General features: G+C 52.7%; 1 protein-coding gene across 1 annotated transcript in view; it reads left to right on the forward strand.

Moving 5' to 3' along the window:
• The window catches only part of ZAN (zonadhesin), a 35,839-nt gene that overhangs the window by 5,699 nt on the left and 5,797 nt on the right, over positions 1-24,343 (forward strand). The window contains exons 7-40 of the mRNA XM_087417665.1: positions 9-173; positions 508-599; positions 777-855; positions 965-1,111; positions 1,631-1,902; positions 2,210-2,294; positions 2,780-3,131; positions 3,195-3,278; positions 3,342-3,593; positions 4,098-4,650; positions 4,745-4,974; positions 5,122-5,390; positions 6,102-6,286; positions 8,750-8,891; positions 9,070-9,186; positions 9,679-9,803; positions 10,056-10,201; positions 10,812-10,955; positions 11,330-11,437; positions 11,564-11,733; positions 12,404-12,606; positions 13,958-14,099; positions 14,353-14,600; positions 14,840-15,020; positions 15,310-15,421; positions 17,129-17,223; positions 17,796-17,972; positions 18,792-19,000; positions 19,240-19,381; positions 19,783-20,030; positions 20,127-20,291; positions 20,422-20,546; positions 20,885-21,183; positions 23,988-24,199. Of these exons, the coding sequence (XP_087273791.1) occupies positions 9-173; positions 508-599; positions 777-855; positions 965-1,111; positions 1,631-1,902; positions 2,210-2,294; positions 2,780-3,131; positions 3,195-3,278; positions 3,342-3,593; positions 4,098-4,650; positions 4,745-4,974; positions 5,122-5,390; positions 6,102-6,286; positions 8,750-8,891; positions 9,070-9,186; positions 9,679-9,803; positions 10,056-10,201; positions 10,812-10,955; positions 11,330-11,437; positions 11,564-11,733; positions 12,404-12,606; positions 13,958-14,099; positions 14,353-14,600; positions 14,840-15,020; positions 15,310-15,421; positions 17,129-17,223; positions 17,796-17,972; positions 18,792-19,000; positions 19,240-19,381; positions 19,783-20,030; positions 20,127-20,291; positions 20,422-20,546; positions 20,885-21,183; positions 23,988-24,199 (6,275 nt within the window). The remainder of the gene's footprint in view (positions 1-8; positions 174-507; positions 600-776; positions 856-964; positions 1,112-1,630; positions 1,903-2,209; positions 2,295-2,779; positions 3,132-3,194; positions 3,279-3,341; positions 3,594-4,097; positions 4,651-4,744; positions 4,975-5,121; positions 5,391-6,101; positions 6,287-8,749; positions 8,892-9,069; positions 9,187-9,678; positions 9,804-10,055; positions 10,202-10,811; positions 10,956-11,329; positions 11,438-11,563; positions 11,734-12,403; positions 12,607-13,957; positions 14,100-14,352; positions 14,601-14,839; positions 15,021-15,309; positions 15,422-17,128; positions 17,224-17,795; positions 17,973-18,791; positions 19,001-19,239; positions 19,382-19,782; positions 20,031-20,126; positions 20,292-20,421; positions 20,547-20,884; positions 21,184-23,987; positions 24,200-24,343) is intronic.

The raw sequence follows: 24,343 nt of genomic DNA on the forward strand, positions 1-24,343 counted from the left end.
CTTCGCAGGTGGCTTCTACATGCTCCTGGACCCCAAGGATGCCAAACCAAGGCAGAAATGTGCCCTCCTGAGCCCCCTGAGCCGGTCCTCTGGCTGTCTGAGTCTGTCCTTCCAATACACCCTCCATGGCCGGTCTCCTGGCGCAGCCCTCAACGTCTATGCTTCCGTCTTGGGTGAGAGTGGAGAAGTTACACATTTACACTGACCTGAGGCTCATCTCCCAGGCTTGGGTTGACAGGGAAATATGGGGCATCCCTCAGAGACTAGGGAAATCTGGCATATGAACAACGTTATGCCACAGAGGGGAATCGGGAAGCCGGGAGGGCACTGGGTTCTTGAAAAATAGGTAAAAGTGCCAGGAGAGTGAGAGAGAGGGAAGTGCTTGCATTGGGGGGAGGGGAATCCACTCCAAGTATTCCCTTTGCTGCTCATCCTTCTGCGTATAGGTTTGAAGTACTTTTGCAGGCCCCTTAATTTCACTTCTCTGTCGGATTCTTTCCATTGCAGGCAGCATCCGGAAACACACTCTCTTCTCAGGACACCCGAGACCCAACTGGCAGCCTGTTTCTGTCAATTACACAGGCCAGGGACAGGTTCAGGTACAGAGGAACAAGAGGTCAGGTTTCCTTGCACGTGGTAGGCACCCTGATATTGCAATGGACTGAGGGTCTGGGTGTGGGAGCAGCATGCCTGGGTCCCAGAATAGAGTAAAATCAGATGAGAGTTGGGCATCTGGGCTCTTTTCTCACTCCCAGCCCCTCTCCCTCTCTCTTCAGTTTACCGTGGTGGGCGTGTTTGGCAAGATCCCAGAGCCAGCTGTGGCAGTGGACGCAATCAGCATTGCTCCCTGTGGGGGTGAGAGCAAGGCCCTGGGAGGCTCAGATCCCTCAAAATCTGGGGTGGGATGGGGAAGGAATAGAGAGCATGGCCAGAATTTCTCAAATCTCCCATTTTGATCCTATAGAGAGCTTTCCTCAGTGTGACTTTGAAGATGATGCCCATCCCTTCTGTGACTGGACCCAGGCGTCAGGAGATGGTGGACACTGGACCCGGGGAAGTAAAAATGTGCCCCTTCAGGGTACAGGCCCCTTTGGAGTTTCCGTTAACACCGGTGAGGAGATTGAGGACCCCTCAAGCCAATGAATCACTGAATCTGCTCCCAGCTAGGGGGCTGGCTGGTGTGATTGATGGAAGAAGATGTTGTAGGGGATGAAGACCAGCCAGCAGGTGTTAATTGGGAAGGTGCCATGGGTCTAGAGCTGTGGGGATGATAGAGGTAGGGTGAGTTGAGGATTCTCAGGGCTGTGGGGTCACTGAAACCACAGAAAATCCAGGCATCTCACTTCAGTGAGCCCAAGGCTTCAAAATCCACTATCTCATTTTCAGTCAAGCCATTGACTTGTGCAGCTGACAAAGAAATCTGGGTTGCTGGTTTGTTTTTCCCTTTCTTTCTGATCCTGCCTTCTTCAGTTAGAAATCCAAATGAGCAGGAAAAAAACCCGCTGCAATGTGGGGGATTTGGGTGTTTGCATCAGACCCCCATTTGGAAAGCAAGGTGTTGCTAAAGAAAGCAGTGCTAGACTTGTCCTAGGGGGGTTTCTCATCTTGCTCCTTCCCTTCTTTTGCCCAGAAGGTCACTATATCTACCTCGAGGCTGGCAAATTCTCCCAGGCAGGCCAGTCTTCCAGACTGATGAGCCGGCCCTTCTGCGCCCCGGGTGCGATCTGTGTGGAGTTCAGCTACCACATGTATGGCCTCGGAGAGGGCGCTAAGCTCAAGCTGCTGCTGGGGAGTCCTGCAGGGAGTTCCCCCACTTCTCTCTGGCACCGCTTGGGGTCTCAGGGCCTTGACTGGCTGAACACCTCCATCACCGTCCCTTCAGGACGTCAACAGCCCATGCAGGTGAGAAGCAGAGAGGGCGGGCCCTGTAAGTGTCTACATGGGGCATGGTGAGGGGGACATGATGCCTGGGATCTGGGAGCTCAACCATGAGAAGATGAGATGCTGGAAAGGGAGCAGAGTGGATGTGAACTTGGTGTTCCCAAGAAGGATATCTAGCTCCTGAAAAGGGGCGAGGCAGAGTTGGACTGTCGAGGCTAGAACAAAGTGACATTTTGGCAGAGGACAGACTCTATGCCTGGCGGAGTCGCTGAGTTGCCAGGGATTCACCTTCATTTCTCTCTTCCGTCTGCTCCCTCATTACCTTCAGCTGATACTTGAGGCCATCAGGGGGACCAACACTGCCTTCGTCATCGCTGTGGGTTTTATCTTTATCAATCATGGGACCTGTCGAGGTAAGACAAAACCCAAGGCCCCAGAAAGGGGCCCATGCTCTGGGATGACCAGCTCTTGGGCTTCTCCACATGGCCTGCTTAAAAAGCAAGTCCTCTCTGTGCCTGAGTTCCCTCACAGCTTTTTTTTCTATAGTCTTCCCACCTCTACCTTCCCAGCCCCATCAGGATGCTTGCTTGAGTGAATGTGACTTTGATGCCATGAATATCTGTGGCTGGATCCAGAAGCTCTTACCTAGTGAACAGTGATCCTGATAGGAGGACCGATATCCTGTTCACTTTGTGTTTGCTCTGCTCAGCACAATATCTGACATAGGTTAGGAGCAGTGTTTCTTCAGTGTTTGTTAAGTGAGTGAAGGTTGGGATCGGGAGTAGAAGGAGAGATGTGAATAAGTAACCCCTTTGAGCCCACCCACTTTAATTAGATGTGAGTAAAGAGAGTGGTGGTATGATTTTGACTAAACTCCAGGGATTTGTTTTCTTTGCAGGACCTGCGCCAACAGTGCTTCCTTCCAAATCTCCAGTTCCCCTGACTGGCCCTTCTGAAACCCCTGTCTTCACAGGAAAACCTTTGGCCACCACAGAAAAACCCACTGTCCCCACTGAAAAACCCACAGTCTCCACAGAAAAACCCACTGTCCCTACAGAAAATCCCACCATCCCCACTGAAAAACCCACTGTTCCCACTGAAGAGACCACCATCCCCACAGAAAAACCCACTGTCCGCACTGAAAAGCCCACCGTCCTCACAGGGAAACCCACCATCCCCACAGAAAAGTCCACCGTCCCCACTGAAAAACCCACCGTCCCCACTGAAAGGACCACCATCCCCACAGAAAAGCCCACTGTCCCCACTGAAAAACCCACCACCCCCACAGAAAAGCCCATTGTCTACACTGAAAGGACCACTGTCCCTACAGAAAAGCCCACCATCCCCACAGAAAAGCCCACCATCCCCACTGAAAGGACCACCGTCCCCACAGAAAAGTCCACTGTCCTCACTGAAAAACCCACCATCCCCACAGAAAAGCCCATTGTCTACAATGAAAGGACCACTGTCCCTACAGAAAAGCCCACCATCCCCACTGAAAAACCCACCATCCCCACAGAAAAGCCCACTGTCCCCACTGAAAAACCCACCATCCCCACAGAAAAGCCCATTGTCTACACTGAAAGGACCACTGTCCCTACAGAAAAGCCCACCATCCCCACAGAAAAGCCCACCGTCCCCACTGAAAAACCCACCATCCCCACAGAAAAGCCCACCGTCCCCACTGAAAGGACCACCATCCCCACAGAAAAGTCCACTGTCCTCACTGAAAAACCCACCATCCCCACAAAAAAGCCCATTGTCTACGCTGAAAGGACCACTGTCCCTACAGAAAATCCCACCATCCCCACTGAAAAACCCACTGTTCCCACTGAAGAGACCACCATCCCCACAGAAAAACCCACTGTCCGCACTGAAAAGCCCACCGTCCACACTGAAAGGACTACCGTCCCCACAGAAAAGGCTATGATGCACACACAAAAAACTACCATCCTCACTGAAAAGCCCACCGTCCTCACCGGCAAACCCACCATCCCCACAGAAAAGTCCACTGTCCCCACTGAAAAACCCACCGTCCCCACTGAAAAACCCACCATCCCCACAGAAAAGCCTGCTGTTCCCACTGAAAAACCCACCATCCCCACAGAAAAGCCCACCGTCCCCACTGGAAAACCCACCATCCCCACAGAAAAGCCCACCATCCCCACTGAAAAGCTCACTGTCCCCGCAGAAAGGCCCACCATTTCCACTGAAAGGACCACTATTCCCACAGAAAAACCCACGGTCCCCACAAAAAAAACTACCATCCCCACTGAAAAGCCCACCATCCCCACTGAAAAACCCACCATCCCCACAGAAAAGCCCACCGTCCCCACTGAAAAACCCACCATCCCCACAGAAAAGCCCACCGTCCCCACTGAAAAACCCACCATCCCCACAGAAAAGCCCACCGTCCCCACTGAAAAACCCACCATCCCCACAGAAAAGCCCACCGTCCCCACTGAAAAACCCACCATCCCCACAGAAAAGCCCACCGTCCCCACTGAAAAACCCACCATCCCCACAGAAAAGCCCACCGTCCCCACTGAAAAACCCACCATCCCCACAGAAAAGCCCACCGTCCCCACTGAAAAACCCACCATCCCCACAGAAAAGCCCACCGTCCCCACTGAAAAACCCACCATCCCCACAGAAAAGCCCACCGTCCCCACTGAAAAACCCACCATCCCCACAGAAAAGCCCACCGTCCCCACTGAAAAACCCACCATCCCCACAGAAAAGCCCACCATCCCCACCGAAAAGCTCACTGTCCCCGCAAAAAGGACCACCATTTCCACTGAAAGGACCACTATTCCCACAGAAACCCACGGTCCCCACAAAAACTACCATCCCCACTGAAAAGCCCACCATCCCCACTGAAAAACCCACCATCCCCACAGAAAAGCCCACCGTCCCCACTGAAAAACCCACCATCCCCACAGAAAAGCCCACCGTCCCCACTGAAAAACCCACCATCCCCACAGAAAGGCCCACCGTCCCCACAGAAAGGACCACCATTCCCACTGAAAGGAGCACTATTCCCACAGAAAAACCCACGGTCCCCACGAACAAAACTACCATCCCCGCAGAAAAGCCCACTGTCCGCACTGAAAAACCCACCATCCTCACTGAAAGGACCACTGTTCCCACAGAAAAACCCACCATCCCCACAGAAAAGCCCACTGTCCCCACTGAAAAACCCACCATCCCCACTAAAAAGCCCACCATTCTCACTGAAAGGACCACTGTTCCCACAGAAAAACCCACCATCCCCACAGAAAAGCCCGCCATTCTCACTGAAAGGACCACTGTTCCCACAGAAAAACCCACCATCCCCACAGAAAAGCCCGCTGTCCCCACTGAAAAGCCCACAGCTCCTACGACACCCCAGCCCAGCCCAACACTTGTACCCACTAGGCCAGCAGTCTCGGTGATGCCTCCTAGTGCTCCAAGTACCTCCATGACCACTGTGTCCCTGGCCACCACTGCAGCCCCTAGACCTACTCCAGGTACGTGATGGAACACTGGACAAAGAGCTGAAAGTAGGAGACAGTGACTAGGAGAGAGAATTAGGGAAAGGGATGCTTCTAGTAGAAAACTGCAGTCTTAGAGGAGAGGTGAACAGACATGGTGACTGTAGAAGAAACGATGAGAACTGACGACCCTGAGCGAGAGGGTCAGCAGGGCATGGGTGGAGTGGGGCTTGTTGGGAACCAAGCACTAAGCTTACTTCTTGTTATATTTTTATTGAGATATAATTCATATATCATAAAATTCATCCTTTCAAAGTGTACAATTCAGTGGTTTCAGTATATTCACAAGATTGTGCAAACATCCTCACTCTCTAATTCCAGAACATGTTCATCACCCCAAAAAGAAAGCCCATACCCATTACAGTCACTTCTCATTCCCTCTCACCCCCTAATCCCCAGCAACCACTAATCTACTTTCTGTCTCTATGGATTTGCCTGTTCTGGACATTTCATACAAATGGTATCATATGACACATGGTCTCTTGTGACGGGCTTCTTTCGTTTAGCATAACGTGTTCAAGGTTCATCCATGTTGTAGTTTGTATCAGGACTTCATTCCTTTTTATGGCTGAATGATATAGGCCTACTTCTTAGAGAAGAACTTGAGTGTGGGGCAGAGGAGAGACAGGAAGTCTCTATGAGAAAAGCTGTAGAGTGGAGGCTTGACGGAGGCTGTTTTCACCTTAGCGAGCTGCCCCCCAAATGCCCACTACGAGCCCTGCGCCTGCCCTGCATCCTGTGAGAGCCCCAAGCCCACCTGCGAGCTCGTGTGCCAGCCCGGCTGTGTCTGCAACCCCGGTTTTCTGTTTAATGACTCCCGCTGCGTCGATGCCTCCTCCTGTAACTGCGTCTACAACAACAATTACTATAAGGTGAGACCACGGGGATGCCCACACCCCCTGAGGCAGATTGCAAACAGAACACCTGGGTTCTGGCTCCATCTGCTCCCCAGGGGAGAGGACTTTGGATCCATGGAACATTCCCAAGGGGTCAGGTCACAAGCAGTGGTTCCACAATGGTGGAGTCATTCATTCACATGTGGTTTTTGGTCATCATCTTGTTCATACAATAAATATTTGTTAAGCACCCGTTTTGGCCTGGCGTGATGCTAGGGTATGCAGAAGGTTCTGTCATCCCATGGCCCTGTGCTAAGTGCTCCTATCAATCTTGATATTTTTGTACTTCTCTGTCCCATCCTGGCAGCTTTGATGCATTAGACACTAGACCAGTCAAGTGGAGCAGGGCCTTCCTCTCCATCCTGAGGAAAGTCGGGGGTCCCTATTTATACAGAGAGCCCTGGACACCGGGTAGAGCTTCAGGCATGTTCAGGGCAGAATACAACATTCCAGAATCTTCTTCCAAAGGAACTTGCAAATCCTGATAGGATAGGTCAAAAGAGAGGAGTTACTGTTCCTATCTCCCCTAATTGATGGACTCCTGAGGAGATTGGACCATAGCAGAGGCTCTGAAGAGGCGCAGGCTCTGGGCTAGTGCTGTCCAAATACGCCACTTTGTGTTTCCTAATAGCCACATTAAAAAAAAGTAAAAGGATGGGCCAGCCCTGGTGGCCTAGTGCTTAAGTTCAGTGCGCTCTGCTTCAGTGGCCCAGGTTCAGTTCCTGGGCGTGGACCTACACCACTCGTCTGTTAGTGGACATGCTGTGGTGGCAGCTCACATACCAAAATAGGAGGATTGCCAACAGATGTTAGCTCCGTGCGAATCTTCTTCAGCAAAAAAAAAAATAATAATAATAATTCTCATTTCAACATGTAATCAATAGTTATTAATGAGCTATTTACATTCCTTTTTTTTTGATGTTAAGTCTTCAAAACTCAGTGTGTATCTTACACTTACAGTATCTCAATTTGGACTGGCCACATTTTGAGGGCCCAGTGGCCACATGTGGCTGGTGGCCACCGTATTGGACAGAACTGCCATGGAGTCAGGCCAATCTGAGCTTGAATCCCGGCTCCAGCACTGGTTCACTGGGTGCCCTTGGGCAGGCTTCTTTACCTCTTCGCGTCTGTCTCCGTGTCTATAAAATGTGCACAATAAGATTTCCTACCTCCTAAGATTGCTGTGAAGATGAAATTAGATCCTGACACAGGCCAATTACTTAATAAATATTAATTATTATTATTATTGTTAGAAATTTATGATAAATATCATATGCGACCTATTAATTAAAAGTGTTTTGGGCTGGCCCCGTGGCTTAGTGGTTAAGTGCGCGCACTCCGCTACTGGCGGCCCGGGTTCAGATCCTGGGTGCGCACCGACGCACCGCTTCTCCGGCCATGCTGAGGCTGCATCCCACATACAGCAACTAGAAGGATGTGCAACTATGACATACAACTATCTACTGGGGCTTTGGGGGAAAAAAGGAGGAGGATTGGCAATAGATGTTAGCTCAGAGCCGGTCTTCCTCAGCAAAAGGAGGAGGACTAGCATGGATGTTAGCTCAGGGCTGATCTTCCTCACAAAAAAAAAAAAAAAAGTGCATGAAGCTATTCATTAGTGTCCAGTGCCTCTTCTCAGCTCCAGGTTTCCTTCCCAGTGTCATCAGAGTTCCCACTTGTCTCTTCGGGGGTCACTTCCTCCCCAACCCCCTTTAACCAGCCTCCTGGGTGTCCCTGTGTCAATGTTAGGATTGGCTTCAGCTGCAGCCTGGGTAGAAAGATCTGTCACAGCCATGAGCATCTAACATCTCTTCCCTCTGCCCTGGGAGACATGTATTACCTTATTATATACTCATCTATCATTCGGCAAACGTTTGTTGAGTGCTTTCAGCTCTCCTGGCATTGGGGTCACCAGGAATAGGGCATGGGCCTTGCTCTCCTAATGCCGTTAGGTTCTGGGGGACACATTGGGTCTTGGTTCACTCTTTCATTCAGCAAGTATTTATTGAATAAGAGCTCTCTGCCAGGCTCACGTGTTGGGGCTAAGATAGTAAAGATAGACATGATCCCTCACAGGGGCGCTTACAATCAAACCATCACAGAAATAAATATAAATGTGTGGTTCTGGTAAGTTCTGGGAAAGAGAGGTACTCAGCTATGAGGATGACCTAGTCAGGGAGGTCTGTGAAGTCTTCCTGAGAAAGTAGTGATCCTTGAGCTGAACTCTGCTGGTTGCGTAGGAATGATTTAGAAAGAGGGAGAAGGAGGAGCATTCCAGGATGAGAGAACAGCATGTGCAGCTGTCCTGTGGTAGGCAGGAGTATCTAGTAGGTGGCAGGAAGAGGAAGAGTATGAGCGAGGTTAGGTCTGCAGGCGCAGTGGAGGAGAAGGGGGGTGCCCAGAGCTATAGTGCCGTGACTCCGGATCCCTTGCTCCCAGCCTGGGGTAGAGTGGTTCAGCCCCAACTGCACAGAACGTTGCCGCTGCTGGCCGGGCAGTCGGATGGAGTGCCAGCTCTCTCGGTGTGCGATACACACAGTGTGCCAGCTGAAGGATGGCCAGTACGGATGCCACCCCTATGGTGAGCCCCTCCCCTCATGCTGCCCCGCCTGCCAGCCTGCCAGAGTGGGTGTGACACCAGGGTGCCAATCCCTCCCTGACCTGAGGAGCAGGGGCGTTGCAGCAGGTGGGTGAGTGGCTGTGTGGGCCTGCCTGGAGGGCAGAGGATCCAGCTCACGCACTCCCCTGCCCCTCTGCAGGCACTGCCACCTGCTTTGTCTCTGGAGACCCTCATTATCTCACCTTTGACGGGAGGCACTTCAGCTTCATGGGCAAATGCACCTACATCTTGGCCCAGCCCTGTGGCAATCTGAAAGGTAGGGCCCTGGAGATGCCTCCCCGGCCCGGGCACAGGCCTGAGGTCAGAACAGGGGGATGTGGGAGCACTGTGGGTGGCAGGAAAGGGCCGGGAGCAGATGGGAGCAGGGCCTTCTGTAAAGTGAGGGTTGACACGCCCACCCCAGAAGCAGGACTTTCTCAGGCCCAGACGACCAGGGAAAATGCAGTTTAAGACACTTCTCTTTATCAGTAGCTTCCTTGGCCAGCATGTTTTGAGGGCCTGCCTGGCAGAGTGACAGTAAAGGGAGGAGAGAAGTTGCACAGACACCTGGAGGATGTCCCTGTGCACCGAGGGGAGGCAGATTCGCAGCAGCATTACACGCTGTTCTGGACGAGGCAGACAGTCCCCCTCCACTGCCGTTTGGGTGCTGCCTCCTTGCAGTGCCGGGCGTGGGCGCCACCCTCCGTGGGTGCTCAGAAACGCTTGTTGTATGAGCCCCTGGGCCCTCTTCACCCCTCTCCCCACCCAGAGCCATTCTTTAGGGTGACAGCAAAGAACGAGGAGCGAGGACAGGAAGGTGTGTCCTGCCTGAGCACAGTCTACGTCACTCTGCCCGAGACCACCGTTACCCTGCTCAAGGGCAGGCGCACACTGGTGAGTCCCGTGGGCTGCTGTGGCCTTGGTCCTGGCCAGCTCCTCTAGCCTCCAAACCCTCTCAGGGACGGGCTTAAATCAAATAAGGATGGCAGGTCCCTGTGTCAGCTCCAGAGCACTCCAAGTGGAAGGGGTTATTAGGGTTGCTGTGGAGGGTGTCGAGGTTTCCAGCATGGCTGTGGGAGTCTGCTGGGGGTTCTCCTTGACCCCCGGATCTGTCTCTCTGTCTCCTCCTTCGGTCCCGCCTTGCAGGTTGGGGGTCAACAAGTCACCCTCCCAGCCATGCCTTCTAAAGGTGTCTTCCTGGCTCCGAGTGGGCGATTTGTGGAGCTGCAGACAGCGTTTGGTTTGCGGGTGAGATGGGATGGTGACCAGCAGCTGTCTGTGAGTGTGCCCAGGTGAGGGGGAGACCTATGGAGGTAGCTGTCACTTCTTCCCGCCCTGCCCCTCCCTCTCCCAAGACCCTCCCCTTCCACCCCAGGCACTAATTCTCACTCGTGGGTAGGAAGCTCCTCACTCAACTGGCAGGCCTCCCTTTGGATGAGGAGACAGCAGGAAATGGGTTCAGCGCAGTGTGATAATAGCAGGATATACACACAATGCTTTGGCAATGTGCTGGAAGGAGTCGCTAATGGGCTGTGGGAACTTTCAGAAGAGTGGTCACTTGACCCCAGTCTTCATGGAAGAGTGGCTCCCCAAATGGACAACAAGGGAAAAAAGACTTTATAGAAATAGTAAACAGCAAACGCAAGGAGAAACTGGAATGTCTTAGGGCCAGCAAGACGTTTGTTATGGCTGGAAGATGGGGTGTGAGAAGAAGGGGGCGAGGGCTGTGAGGTCCTTGTGTGTCTGGCGCCCGGCGTGGAACCTTCCTCAGAATCTGCAACTCTTTGTCCTCCGCCTGCCTCTAGCCTGGGGCCCCCAGCTCATCCTCTCTCTGCTGTGGTCCCTCAGATGACTGAGGTCCCCTCTCTCCATTAACGCCTCCTCCGCTCCTGGCACCCCCAGCACCTACTCTAGCAAACTCTGTGGTTTGTGTGGCAACTATGACGGCGACAGTAGCAACGACAACCAGAAGCCGGATGGCAGCCCAGCACCAGACGAGGGGGAGCTGGGCCACAGCTGGCAGATGGTGGAGGATGAGGACAAGAAGTGAGTGGGGACATCCCCATCTCCATCTCCGCCCTCCTGCTCCTTTTCCCTTCTAAGAATCAAGCACCAAGAACCAGCATTACCCCTTTTCTCCCTGCCTGCACGCCCCCTCTTCTGTCCTTCTTTTCCCTGATCCTATGCCCGAGCAAGTGCACGAGCTCAACCGCCTCAATCACCCCAACTGTCGGTTGTCCTGAGGCGTTCTGAGCAGCCCTGCCTCTCGCCTGCCTGCTGCAGGTTTTCCCACCTCTTTTAGGACTTGGTGTTCACATGATCTCCACTAGGGGTGCCTGAGAGCTGGGAGACTGTGAGGGGAGGGGCCAGGATGGAGGCGAGCCTTGGCCCTTAGGGCGTTTGGGATGGGTCTCTTCCAGGTGCCAGAAGAACCACGCCAATCCCCCATCTTGTGACTCAGCCTTGCTGAACACTCTGTCGGGGCCGGAGTTCTGTGGACAGCTCGTGGCCTCCCATGGAGCCTTTGAGTATGAAGGAGGCCAGGAAGGGCCGTGCAGCAAGGGGCCACTTGGCACGTGGGGTGGTCCTCTGCGGGAGGTGGGAGGCTGGAGGTTCTGCCCTCTCATTCCCTCTGGCCTGGCCTCTCTCCTCAGGGCATGCCTGCCTCACCTCAGGGCCTCTTCCTTCTTCGAGAACTGCATGTTTGACATGTGTAACTTCCAGGGGCTGCAGCTGATGCTGTGTGCCCATATGGCGGCCTTGACTGAGACCTGCCAGGATGCTGGCTACGTGGTGAAGCCCTGGAGAGGACCCCAGTTCTGCCGTGAGTTGTGCCCCAGTTGTGCCAAGAGCAGGACCCCTTCTTCAGATGCATACGCGAGTGGAAGGCCAGCATCTAAGAGCGTTAGCTCAGGCCTGGGGGGCGCCTGGGTGAGCCCCTTGGCTTCCGCACCATCACAGGGAAATCTGTAGTCAGAAATGTCCACTGAGAAAATCACACAGCCACTCACAGACTCAGAAAGGCTTCCCAGCTACCGGAGGCTTTGCAGAGCAACGCGCATATACGTGTGCATGCACGCCCAGGTCACCAACACACATAAAATAGAGACGCGTGGCGTGGGAGGGCGCACAGTGACTGCTCACAGCCCCGGGTATGGCCCAGCTCTCTGGAGAGCCCGCCTGGGCGTTCCCCCTGCTCGCTTCCCCACCCCCCCACCCGGCCCCCCCGCTCTCGTAGGCGTGTCCACCCAGCAGCACTGTTGAGGCTCTTGGATGAGTCTCCTGCGGACCTGCGGCTCCCTGCATGTGGCTCCTCCAGGCCCTGGGGGAAGCTGAGCTCCTCAGCCAGCTTCTCCCAGTCGCTCTCTTCTTCTCAAGATTGGGCAGGAGCCGCTAGCTCAGGCCTTCTGAACTCTGGGCTGTGAACTATGACTTTCCTTCTCCTTTCCCCGTCCCACTTCATGCCCCTCTCACCTGCGCCCCTCCTCCCCCAGCTCTGGCCTGCCCACCCAACAGCAACTACACCCTGTGTGCCAGGCCGTGCCCCGACACCTGCCATTCCAGCTTCTCCGGCATGGCCTGCCAGGACCGATGCGTGGAGGGCTGCGAGTGCAACCCGGGCTTCGTCCTCAGTGGCCTCCAGTGCGTCCCCCAGTCCCAGTGTGGGTGCCTTGACCCCAGGGCGGGCTACTTCAAGGTGAGCGCTGGGGTTCGGCCGCTCAGCCATTCTGAAGTCTGTGTAAGCTCATGGGCAGAAGAGGGGGGGTGGGGGTGCCGGGGGATCATAGCACAGTTATTCCCCACACTGCCTGGCAGAGACTGAGACCCTGGGCTCTCTCCCCTTGCACCTCTCCTGAGTCATTTTTCCGGAGGGATTTTTCTCCTCTTCTGAAGGCCAAGGCACAGCTGTCTCTCACCTGCACCCTTGCCGAACACCGTCTCCTCTCCTACTAAGAGTCCCTTTCTCTGCTGAAGGACGTCGGCCCCTACCTGGGCCCTGTCTTCACAGTCTTCTCAGAGGCAGCATTTGGAGCCAGACCCTTGTCTAGGGTGCTTCTCTCTTCCTTCTTTGCCTGTCGCTCTCCCAAGACCGGGGAATGACACTGATGTCCGTCAAAGCCCTCTACCACCTGATGTCCCCTTGGCTCTCCTCCCCTCGGTGCCCCCACTTCCAGGCTGGCCCACTGAACGCTCTTTCTCCATGCCTGGCTCTCCTCTCAATTTCCCCTCCTCTGTGCCCCTTTTCACCCCGCTCTCCCTCGAAGCCTCCCACGCCTATTGGAATCCTTCACATCCTTTGAAGCCCTGTTGCCATGCTACCTCTTTTTTTTCTTTTTTTTTTTTGTGTGAGAAACATCAGCCCTGAGCTAACATCCGATGCCAATCCTCCTCTTTTTTTTCCTGAGGAAGATTGGCCCTGAGCTAACATCCATGCCCATCTTCCTCCACTTTATATGGGATGTCGCCACAGCATGGCTTGACAAGCGGTGCGTTGGTGCACGCCCACGATCCGAACTGTGAACCCCGGGCCGCCACAGCGGAGCGCGCACACTTAACCGCTTGCGCCCCCAGGCCAGCCCGTTTGCTACCTCGTCCTTGAAGCCTTCCTGATAAGCAAAGGCAGAAAGCATCCCTCTGAACTCTTGCAAGTGCTTATCGGCTGTGTCGATGGCAGGAGGCTCTCACTGGTTGCCCTGCTTGTCTTCTTTGGGTCCACATCATGTTGGAGCACACGGTCTGTTAGTTTACCTGTTTACCACCCCCACTGGACTGTGAGTTCTGTTAGGGCAGGGACGCCGTCCATCGAGTTCATGCCTGAATCCCTAATGCCTGGCACAGTGCAGACAGATAAATATCTGTAGAAGTAGTGAAGGAGCAAACACACAGGTTCCCTGAATGAGCGGGCCAGTGTCAGACTTGAGCAACTATGCCTGGAGCTTTGGGCTGACAGGGTGCCTCACCATTGGGCAGGCCAGTGATCTGAATATAGTGAGCTGAGAGTCAGACCTGGGAATAACCTCTTTCTCTTCCTTCCTTCCGTCCCCCAGATAGGGGAGCAGTGGTTCAAGCCAGGCTGCACGCAGCTCTGTATCTGCGAGGGCAGCAACAGAATCCGCTGTGTGCTCTGGAGGTGCCAGGCCCAGGAGGTCTGTGCTCTGCAGGATGGTGTCTATGGCTGCCACGCCCAAGGTGAGCAGGCATGTGGAATGAGCGAGGGCATGGCCCAGCCCTAAAGCAGGCTCCCCAGAGAGCTGGGCTGTAACCAGGGGCTGGAAGCGGTGACTTCAAGGACCCAGAGAGTGAGGTTGGGCCAGTCCCTGTCCTTGACCTCTCCAAGCCAAGCCAACAGCACCGATGAGCCATGGGTACTCTTCTGACGTGGACTTGCCAGGAGGGCAGCTCAGGGTTACTGCGTCTCTGAACTCCATCTCCTCCTCCCCAGGGACTGCCACCTGCACTGTCTCAGGGGACCCCCACTACCTGACGTTCGATGGAGCCCTGCACCACTTCATGGGCACCTGCACCTACGTCCTGACCCAGCTTTGCAGGTCTAGGTCCCTAGAGAACACCTTCGTCGTGAGTGCCACCAACGAGTTCCGCAGTGGGAACCTGGAGGTCTCCTACGTCAAGGCCGTCCACGTGCAGGTCTTCAACCTCAGAATCTCGCTGATCAAAGGCTACAAGGTCGTGGTGCGTGCCTCCACCCACCTCCTGGGCCCCACACCACCGCCGGCTCAGCATCTCTACTCTGCATCTCTTTGCCCACAGGCCCACTCGTCTGGCTTCTAGAGCCCCTTGGGGTAGCCCACAGCAGACCCAGCCCCTGTTCCTGAGACACTCCCGCCATCCCCCTCCTGCTCCCTGGTCTCGGCCCCTTCTCCTCCTTGTCCGAAGCGCCTTTCTCTACCGGGTCCTCCCTGCCTCTGTAGCTGGATGGTCGCCGGGTGGCCCTGCCTGTGTGGCCTGCAAGGGGCCGGGTGAGCATAAGGCCCAGTGGCTCCTTTATCCTCCTCTACACGGACTTTGGGCTTCAAGTTCGCTACGACGGGAACCACCTGGTCCAAGTGACAGTGCCCTCCACCTACGCTGGCCGGCTCTGCGGGCTGTGCGGTGCGTTCCCTGGGCACCTGCGGGCAAAGCTGGGATGATGGGCAGGAGCCTGTCCTGGTCCTGTTCATCCACACACTTGTTTAGGTGTCCTAAGTGCCCATCCACCCGTTAATTGGTTGAGGGCATTAATTGGTTGTGCGTGAGGGTAGGTGTTAGGGGAAGCCGAAGGAGAAGAAGAAGAAAGGGTTGACCTTGGTCTGTTGAGTGGAGTGAAGGAAGGTGGTGGTCCTGGGGCCGGGTCTGCTGGCAGGGCGCCTCTGTGGCCTCTGTTAACTGCTCCCTCCTCCAGGGAACTACAACAACAACAGTTTGGACGATATTCTGAGCTCAGATAGAAGGCCTGCAGGCAACTCTGTCCAGCTGGGGGTCTCCTGGAAATTAAATGAGTACTCTGAACCTGGGTGAGCTGGGAATGGGGGGCAGCCAGGCTTGGGGAGCTGGACCTGGGGAGGAGCCTCAGCAGGCAGCCTAGAGGTGTCCTTGTGTGTCCCAGTCTCTCCGAGACTGGGGTAGATGCAATGCTGTTCTGACCGCCCACCCCCCGCCTCTTGATTTCTCCCATGCTTACTGACCTCTCTTTGGAGAGCCCTCTTAGGAGATCTACCCTGAGATCTAACCTTTTTTTTTTTAATTGAGGTCACACTGGTTTATAACATGTAAATTTCAGGTGTACATCATTATATTTTGGCTTCTGTATAGACTGCATGGTGATCACCACCAAAAGTCTAGTTGCCATCCATCACTGTACACGTGTCCCTTTACCCCTTTCACCCTCCACCTGCCCCTTCCCCTTTGGTAACCACCAATCTATTCTGCTTATCTATGTGTTTGTTTGTTTATCTTCCGCATATGAGTGAAGTCATCCACCTTTGTCTGACTTATTTTGCTTAGCATAATACCCTCAAGGCCCATCCATGTTGTCACAAATGGCACGATTTTGTTTTTTTATGGCTGAATAGTATTCCATTGTGTATATATACCACAACTTCTTTTATCCATTCATCTGTTGATGGGCACTTGGGTTGCTTCCAAGTCTTGGCTATTTTGAATAATACTGCAATGAACATAGGGGTGCTTATATCTTTTCAAATTAGTGTTTTCATGTCCTTTGGATAAATACCCAGAAGTGGAATAGCTGGATCATATGGTATTTCTATTTTTAATTTTTAAGAAATCTCCATACTTTTCCCGTAGTGGCTGTACCAATTTGCATTCTCACCAGCAGTGTATGAGGGTTCCTTTTTCTCCAAATCCTCTCCAACATTTGTTATTTTTTTGTCTTTTTAATAGTAGCCATTCAGACAGGCGTGAGATGATATCTTATTGTAGTTTTGATTTGCATTTCCATAATAATTAGTGATGTGAACATCTTTTCATGTGCCTTTTGGCCATCTGTATATCTGCTTTGGATAAATGTCTTTTGCCCATTTTTTGGGCAAAAAGTCCTCTGTCCATTTTTTAATCGGGTTGTTTGTTTTTCTTGTTGAGTTGTATGAGTTCTTTATATATTTTGGATATTAACTCCTTACTGCATATATGATTTGAAAATATTTTCTCCCAGTTGGTAGGTTGCCTTTTCGTTTTGTTGATGGCTTCCTTTGCTGTGTAGAAGCTTTTTAGTTTGATGTGGTCACATTTGTTTATTTTTTTTATGTTTCCCTTGCCTGAGGAGACATGATATTCAAAAAGATACTGCTAAGACTTGATGTTAAAGAGCACACTGCCTGTGTTTTCTTCTAGGAGTTTTATGGTTTCAGGTCTTACATTCAAGTCTTTAATTCATTTTGGGTTAATTTTTGTGGGTGGTGTAAGATAATGGTCTACTTTCATTCTTTTGCACGTGGCTGTCCAGTTTTCCCAACACCGTTTATTGAAGAGACTTTCCTTTCTTCATTTTATGTTCTTGGCTCCTTTGTTGAAAATTAGCTGTCTGAGATCTAACATTCTTCCTTCCTGCTGCATCTTCTGACCTTGCTCCTTGAGGGCACCACCTTGTTCTCTTCTCCTGTCCTTCTTCCCCTCCCTGTCTCCCTCTCCACTTTTGCTTCAGTTTTTGGGAAGATCCCTCCAATCCTAAATTCCTGTCCCTTCCCCCTCTCCTTATCCAGCTGCTTTGTTGCTGGTGGCAAGCCCCCCAGATGCCAGGAGAATGAAGTGGCAGACACCTGGAATAAGAACTGTGATATCTTAATGAACCCTCTGGGTAAGCCGCATCCTCTGCTGGCCCCTTTGTCCTCCCCCAGGGCGGGAGACAGAGGAGGGGGACTGGCAGGGAGAGTGAGACACAAAATAGATGGATGGTCAGGAGGAAGGCAAATGGAATGCAGACGCAGCCTTCACTTTTTTGGGAGCCTGACGGATCAGTCCTTTTTTGCTTCTTAGGCAGTAGGTTCTTGATAAGTACAGATTTTGGGGGCCGGCCCGGTGGCGCAAGCGGTTAAGTGCACGAGTTCTGCTGCGGCGGGTCAGGGTTCACTGGTTCAGACCCCGCACGCGCACCGACGCACTGCTTGTAGAGCCATGCTATCTGTGGCGGCGTCCCATATAAAGTAGAGGAAGATGGGCATGGATGTTAGCTCAGGGCCAGTCTTCCTCAGCAAAAAGAGGAGGATTGGCAACAGATGTTAGCTCAGGGCTAATCTTCCTCACACACACACACAAAAATACAGATTTTGATCTAAGTGGATGTCGAATTCGCCCCAAAGCAGCTGCGTGGTTCTGCTCCCTTCCCAAGCTTCCTCTCCTCTCTCACGCCAGCATTGTTTCATCTTCCAGGTCCCTTCTCCCAGTGCCACAAGGTGGTGCCCCCGCACTCCAGCTTCACCAGTTGTGTGTATGGCCAGTGTGGGACCAAGGGCGACACTCTGACCCTGTGCCGCTCCCTGCAGGCCTACGCATCCCTGTGCGCCCAGGCCAGCCAGGCCCCTGCCTGGAGGAACAGCACCTTCTGCCGTGAGTGACCTGACACCCGCTCCTGCAGCTGGGAGGAGTGCCTTGGAACCCTGTTCTCTCTTCCTTTCCCTGAACTCTGCTCCTCCGCCCTTACCTCCACAGCCTGATCCTCAGCCCCCACGTGGGACCCTCTTCCGTTCTCCGATCTCCAGTCTCTCCAAGCCCAACTCCCATTCTACACTTGTCTTCCTGCACTGGGTGCCTCCTCCGTCTGATTCTCACCTCACCAGAAAATTCTGTCCTCATTTGGTTACTGCCTCCTTCCCCTCTTACCTGGGCCAGCTCAGTTCCCTTTCTTCCTCTCTTTCCCAGGAACTTTTATTTTTCAATTATGGTAAAATATACATAACATAAAATTTACCATTTTAACGATTTTTAAGTGTACTGTTCTGTGACATTAAATACATTCACCTTGTTGTGCAACCCTCACCACCATCATCTCTAGAACTTTTTCGTCTTCCTAAACTGTCCCCGTTAAACAGTAACTCCCCATCCCTCTCCCCCCAGCCCAGGGTGCCCACCATTCTCCTCTCTGACTCTATGAATTTGACGACTCTAGGGACCTCATATAAGTGGAATCACACAGTATTTGTCCTTTTGTGCCTGGCTTATTTCACTCAGCATAATATCCTCAAGGTTCATCCATTTTGCAGTGTAGCCAGAATTTCCTTCTTTTTAAGGCTGAATCATATTCCATTGTGTGGATAGACCCCATTTTGTTTATCCGTTCATCTGATGGATATTCCCAGGAATTCTTGATGCCCCAAGGTCAGGGAGAGGGAAATCAGTCTGCCCTTCCTAACAGTGGTTTCTTCTTAGCTCTGAAGTGCCCATCGGGCAGCAGCTACAGCTCCTGTGCTAACCCCTGCCCAGCCACCTGCCTCAGCCTGACCACCCCGAGAGACTGCCCGGCGGCGCTGCCCTGTGCTGAGGGCTGCGAATGCCAGAAAGGCCACGTCCTGAGCGGAACCTCCTGTGTGCCCCTCAGCCAGTGCGGCTGCACCGACCAGCGGGGCTCCTACCACCCGGTGAGAGCCAGACTGCAGCGGGTGCCCTGTCCTTCCTGGGCTCAGAGCCTGCGAAGGGGTGGGGCAGGCCAGTGCTGGGGGCTGAGGAGCAAGTCCAGAAGCCGAAAGGCTGAAAAAGGCTAGGGGTGGAGGCGAGCAGCCGGGTGAAGTGAGCCTCATGGGGGGCCCGGCGGGGGAGCCTCCCCTCCATCTCTGGCTTCCACGTTTCTTTTGGCTCTGCTGATGCCCGTGCCCCACAGGTCGGGGAGAGCTGGTACACAGACAACACCTGCTCCAGGCTCTGCTCCTGCTCCACCCACAACATCTCCTGCCTCCCGTCAGCCTGCAAGCCCGGCCAGATGTGCTGGCCTCTGGATGGGCTGATGCGCTGCCGGGCCACAGGTAGAAGGCCACTGAGCGCCAAGGAGGGCCCCGCAGCCACCAAGCCAAGCTCTCCCCATCTGCCCCCACACCCTCTCTGGGTTGGTAGCCCTGCTGTACTGAAGAGCTTCTGGCGGGGAAAGATGACCCCTGCGCTGTCTGGAAGGGCTCCTCTGGGTTCACTCATGGTTCTCCTGCAGCGGCTGTGAACTTGGATGGGATATGATACGTCTCTCCCCGGCAGAATACCACCCACTCCACCCCATGCCTCGCCAGCTGGCCCTTGTGCTTTGATTGTCTTCTTTTCTTTGTCTTCCTTCCCTTTGGAGGCTCCCTCACCTTCACATCCTTTCCTTGAAGGCGAGGAGAACGCCTGTTCTTGCTCGAGGCTGGGTCCCTCCTCAGCCCCCTCTCTCCTTCAGGTATGGGAATGTGCCGCATCTCCGATGACTCCCACTACATTAGCTTCGATGGCACTTACCACGCTCTCAAGAGCACCTGCACTTATGTCTTGGTCAAAGTGTGCCACTCCACCATGGACCTGCCTTTCTTCAAGATCAGTGGCAAGAATGGGAAGCGGGAAGGCCAAACTCCTGCTTTCTACCTCCGCCAGGTCAATGTCGACATCTTGGACTCCCTGGTCACCCTGCAGAAGGGCCACCGTGTGCTGGTGAGCTGGGTGGTGTGGCAGAGAGGGAGGAAGTGAGCTCAGGGGGAGAGGGCTCCGGTCCTTCTTCCTCCTCCCATGCCCTGCCCTCCTCTGTAGATCAATGGCACACAAGTCACCCTCCCCTCGACCTCCCGGATCCGGGGCATCAGTGTCACTGCCAGAGGCGCCTACACCGTGCTCAGCATTAATATCGGGGTGCAAGTCAAGTTCGATGGCAATGGTTTCTTAGAGATCGAACTCCCTGCAGCCTATTATGGAAAGGTGAGGAGTCAGCCTCCAGGGGCGGGGGCTGCACACCGAAGAGGTCACTCCCCAGAATGGAGGAGGACTGCGCCTTTCCCCTTACAGTGGAAGAGGGGGCGCCAATGAAAAATGCCCTGTGCCCACCCAGGTCTGTGGCATGTGCGGGAACTTCAACGGAGAAGAAGAGGACGAACTAATGATGCCCAGTGACGAGCTAGCCCAGAATGACAGGGACTTTGTGGACAGTTGGCAAGATAAGGAGTCCGACCCAAAGTAATTGTCCCCAGAGACTTTCTGCCTTTTCACAGAAGCGAGCTGGCATTCCAGACCGTTTGGTACACCTGGGACAGGAAGACCGGAGTGTTCCTTTATGTGTGTGACTTGGTGGGGATGGCTTCTGGGTCCCAGAAACCTATTTGGGGAAACATGAATGTTTTCCTTTCTTGGTTTTGAAACATGGGAGGAGCCCAGGTCTGCATGGAAGGCTGGCCAGAGCTCAGACCGGCTTCCCGGGGAAGACAAGAGAGGTCTTCGGGGTCATTTGGGAGCACCAAATCATTGTCATAGAGGGGGCAGTGGCTGTCCTTGTGAGGACCCTCTTCCTTTCCCAGATGCCAACAAGATGACCAGAAGGTGACCCAAGCAGAACAGCAGGAGAAACCGAATACAAACTGCAGGCCAGCTGACCTAGCAAGAGCCCAGGAACAATGCCAGGCGGCCTTTCAGGCTCCGGCCTGGGCTGAGTGCGCCACCCGCGTGGTCCTCAAACCCTTCCTGCTGGGCTGTACATACAAGCTCTGTGAGTTTGGAGGGCTAAACCGTGTCCTCTGCGAGTCTGTGCAAGCCTTCGGGGCCGCCTGCAAGGCCCAGGGGCTCAAGCCCCCCATCTGGAGAAACAGCAGCTTCTGCCGTGAGTGTTCCCTACAGTCACCCCAAAACTGCTCCCAAGCCCTGTTTCCCTCTGTGTATCCCTTAAAGCTCCCCGTTCTCCTTTCTGGTGGTTCCCGACCTATCTCTGACCTCATCGTCTCTGATGTGGACCGTTTATAATACCCTCTTAGCCAGGGCCCCTACCGCCAGGACAGCATGGGCTGCTTCTCATCTGCTCCTTCGCCAACGCTGTCTTTCCAAAGGAAGTGTAATCAAGTCACCCCCCTGCATAGCTGTTGCCTGCAAGATCAAGTCCAAGCTCCTCTCTGAGATGTCCGAGATCCTGCAAGCTGTCCCAGCCTCTCCTCTCTCACCCCTGTCCCTGTGCACCCGCGCCTCCCCTGCACCACACAAACCTGTTCCCCACTCAGGCCTTGCTTTCCACCCCTCCCTGCCTTTATACACACTGCTCCCTGCATCTGGAAGGTTCTTTCTTCTCCCCTCCTGGAAGACTCCTAGGCATCCTTCTGTAGCTCTTTCCTTAAAATTTAAAAAAATTATTCACATACCATAATATTCACCCATTTAAAAGTGTACAATTCACTGGTTTTTAGGATCTCTACCAGATTGTGCAACCATTACTGCTCTCTAATTCCAGAACTTTTTAAATTTTAAACCCATGATTAAAGTGTTTTTAGTATGTGATACATTCACATGGTTCAAAAACTTAAAAAGTATTTTAAAGCTTCCCAGTGAAAAGTCTCCCTCCCACCCTGACCCCGTGGGCCTAGTTCCCAGCCTGCTCTTCTCAGCATCTGAGTATTTTTCCAAAGATCTTCTATATATGCACATACAAACAAATGCAAATTTATTTTCCTTATTTTCTTACAAACAGCATACAAGACACAGTATTTTGCACTTTTTTTCACTTGACAATCCAGCTCACAGATCCTTCCACGTCAGATACTCTCTTCCATGTCAGATATCCACATCTCGTTCTCTTTTGTAGCTGATATTCCATTATTATATCATAACTCATTTATAATGATTTATTTAACTAGTCTCCTATTGGTGAACTTTCTAGTTGTTTCCAATCTTTTGCTATTGCAAACGGTGCTGCAGTGGATAATCTTATGCAGATAATGATTTTCTGTGTGTGTGTCTGTATCTGTGGGATAAATTCCTAGAAGTGGAATTGTGGGGTCAAGGACTGTGTGCCTTTGTGCTTTTGAGATGTTGCCAACTGGCTTGCCCCAGGGCTTGAGGAATATACCTTCTCACCCGCCACACAGGAGAGTGCCCATTTCCCCACAGCCTCACCAACACAAAGCATTATCATGCTTTTGGATTTTTGCCAATCTGATAAGTAAAAAACAAAAAGAGCCTTAATTTGCGTTTTTCCTATTATGAATGAGGTTGTGCATTCTTTGAAATGTTCAGCAGCCATTTGACTTTCCCTTTCTGTGAACCATCTCTTCCTCCCCATTCACCATTTCCACTGGTTTGTTGGTCTTTATTGGACTGTTTTACAGAAGTCCCTTATCTATTACAGAGAGTAGCCCTTTATTAGTGCTGTGAGTTACAGAAATTTTTCCAGTTGTTCTTTTCATCTTTGACGCTTTCTTTATTTTATTTTGTTTTGTTTTGACTCTTTCTTTTTGCCATGCAGAAAAACAATAGATATATATTTATGGGGTCAATTATATTAGTCTTTGTTTTATGGCTTCTGCACTTGAAGCCATAGTTACAAATGCCTTCTCTACTCTGAAGTTAAAAAAGAATTTGCCCACGTTTGGCTCTAGTATTTTTTTTTTTTTGGTGAGGAAGACCAGCCCTGAGCTAACATCTGATGCCAATCCTCCTCTTTTTTGCTGAGGAAGATTGGCCCTGAGCTAACATCCGTGCCCATCTTCCTCTACTTTATAGGGGATGCCGCCACAGCATGGCTCGACAAGCAGTGTGTCGGTGTGCGCCCGGGATCCAAACCGGCGAACCCCGGGCCGCCGCAGCAGAGCGCACGCACTTAACCGCTTGCGCCACCGGGCCAGCCCCTGGCTTTACTACTTTTATGGTTTCATTTTTTTTTATATTTAAATGTTTGATCCACGGGGATTTATCCTGGTGTGTAGTATGACATATGAATCAACTTAGTTTTTATTTTTTTCCAGCATTATTAAATGACCAGTCTGTCTTTTCCCACTGACTAAGATGCCACAATTTGTCCTATACTAAATCCCCACACGTATTTGGTCCCTACCCGGGCTTTTTCTCCTCTTCCATTGCTCCATCTGTCTTTACTTACTAGTAACCCAATGTTGTGACCAGAGAGTTTAAAGTGTGTTTTAATTTCTGATGGGGACATTCACTACCCACTGCTCTTTTTTTTGTTTTCTTTTGGGGCTTTCCTGGCTTTTCTGATTTGTTTATATCTTCATCTCCACTTTAATATCATCTTTTCCTATTAAAAAACAAAACAGAATCCTGTTGGTGTATTTCATTGGGATTATATTAAATGTGGAAATGAACTCAGGGAGAACTGACATCTTTATGTAGTGGGCTCTTCCTATCCCTGAACACGGCCGTTGGTTCACAACCACTTTTGCTGAAGGGGCTCTAACTCCTCCCACAGAGTGACCACCTCCCTGCTCTGAGCTCTCGTTACACCTCGTGCACACACGCCTGCCACCTGCTCACTGACCATACACATCAAGGGCACCCAGTGGCTGCTGGCCGACCTCTGTCTCTCACGGGGAACTGGGAGAGCCGTTGCTATTCATGTCTTTCCTTGGGGCCTGGCACGTGGCCACACTCAGTAAACGTCTCCCCCTCTCCCTCTTCCCCCAGCTCTGCAATGCCCCGCCTTCAGCACCTACACGACCTGCATTCCCTCCTGCTCACTGTCCTGCGGGGACCCGGAAGGCCAGTGCAAGGGCACTGAAGTCCCCGCCACCTGCAAGGAGGGCTGCGTTTGTCTGCCCGGCTACGTGCTCAGTGAGCAACGCTGTGTGCCCAGGAGTCAGTGCGGCTGCAAGGACGCCCAGGGTGGCTCCCTCCCAGTGAGTGGGGACAACACACCTGGAGGATGGAGCTTTCTCCTTTCCTGTGCCTCTGTCAGCCAGGGCACCCGTGTCTCTATGGGCCTGGGGTGTGGAGGCTGGGGACAGGGCAGGATGGCCTCCAGCCAGGCCTGGGGGTGGCGA

The sequence above is a fragment of the Ceratotherium simum genome, chromosome 26 (genome assembly GCF_057802395.1).
Source record: "Ceratotherium simum simum isolate JZ-2026a chromosome 26, ASM5780239v1, whole genome shotgun sequence".
Classification (NCBI taxonomy): Eukaryota; Metazoa; Chordata; class Mammalia; order Perissodactyla; family Rhinocerotidae; genus Ceratotherium; species Ceratotherium simum.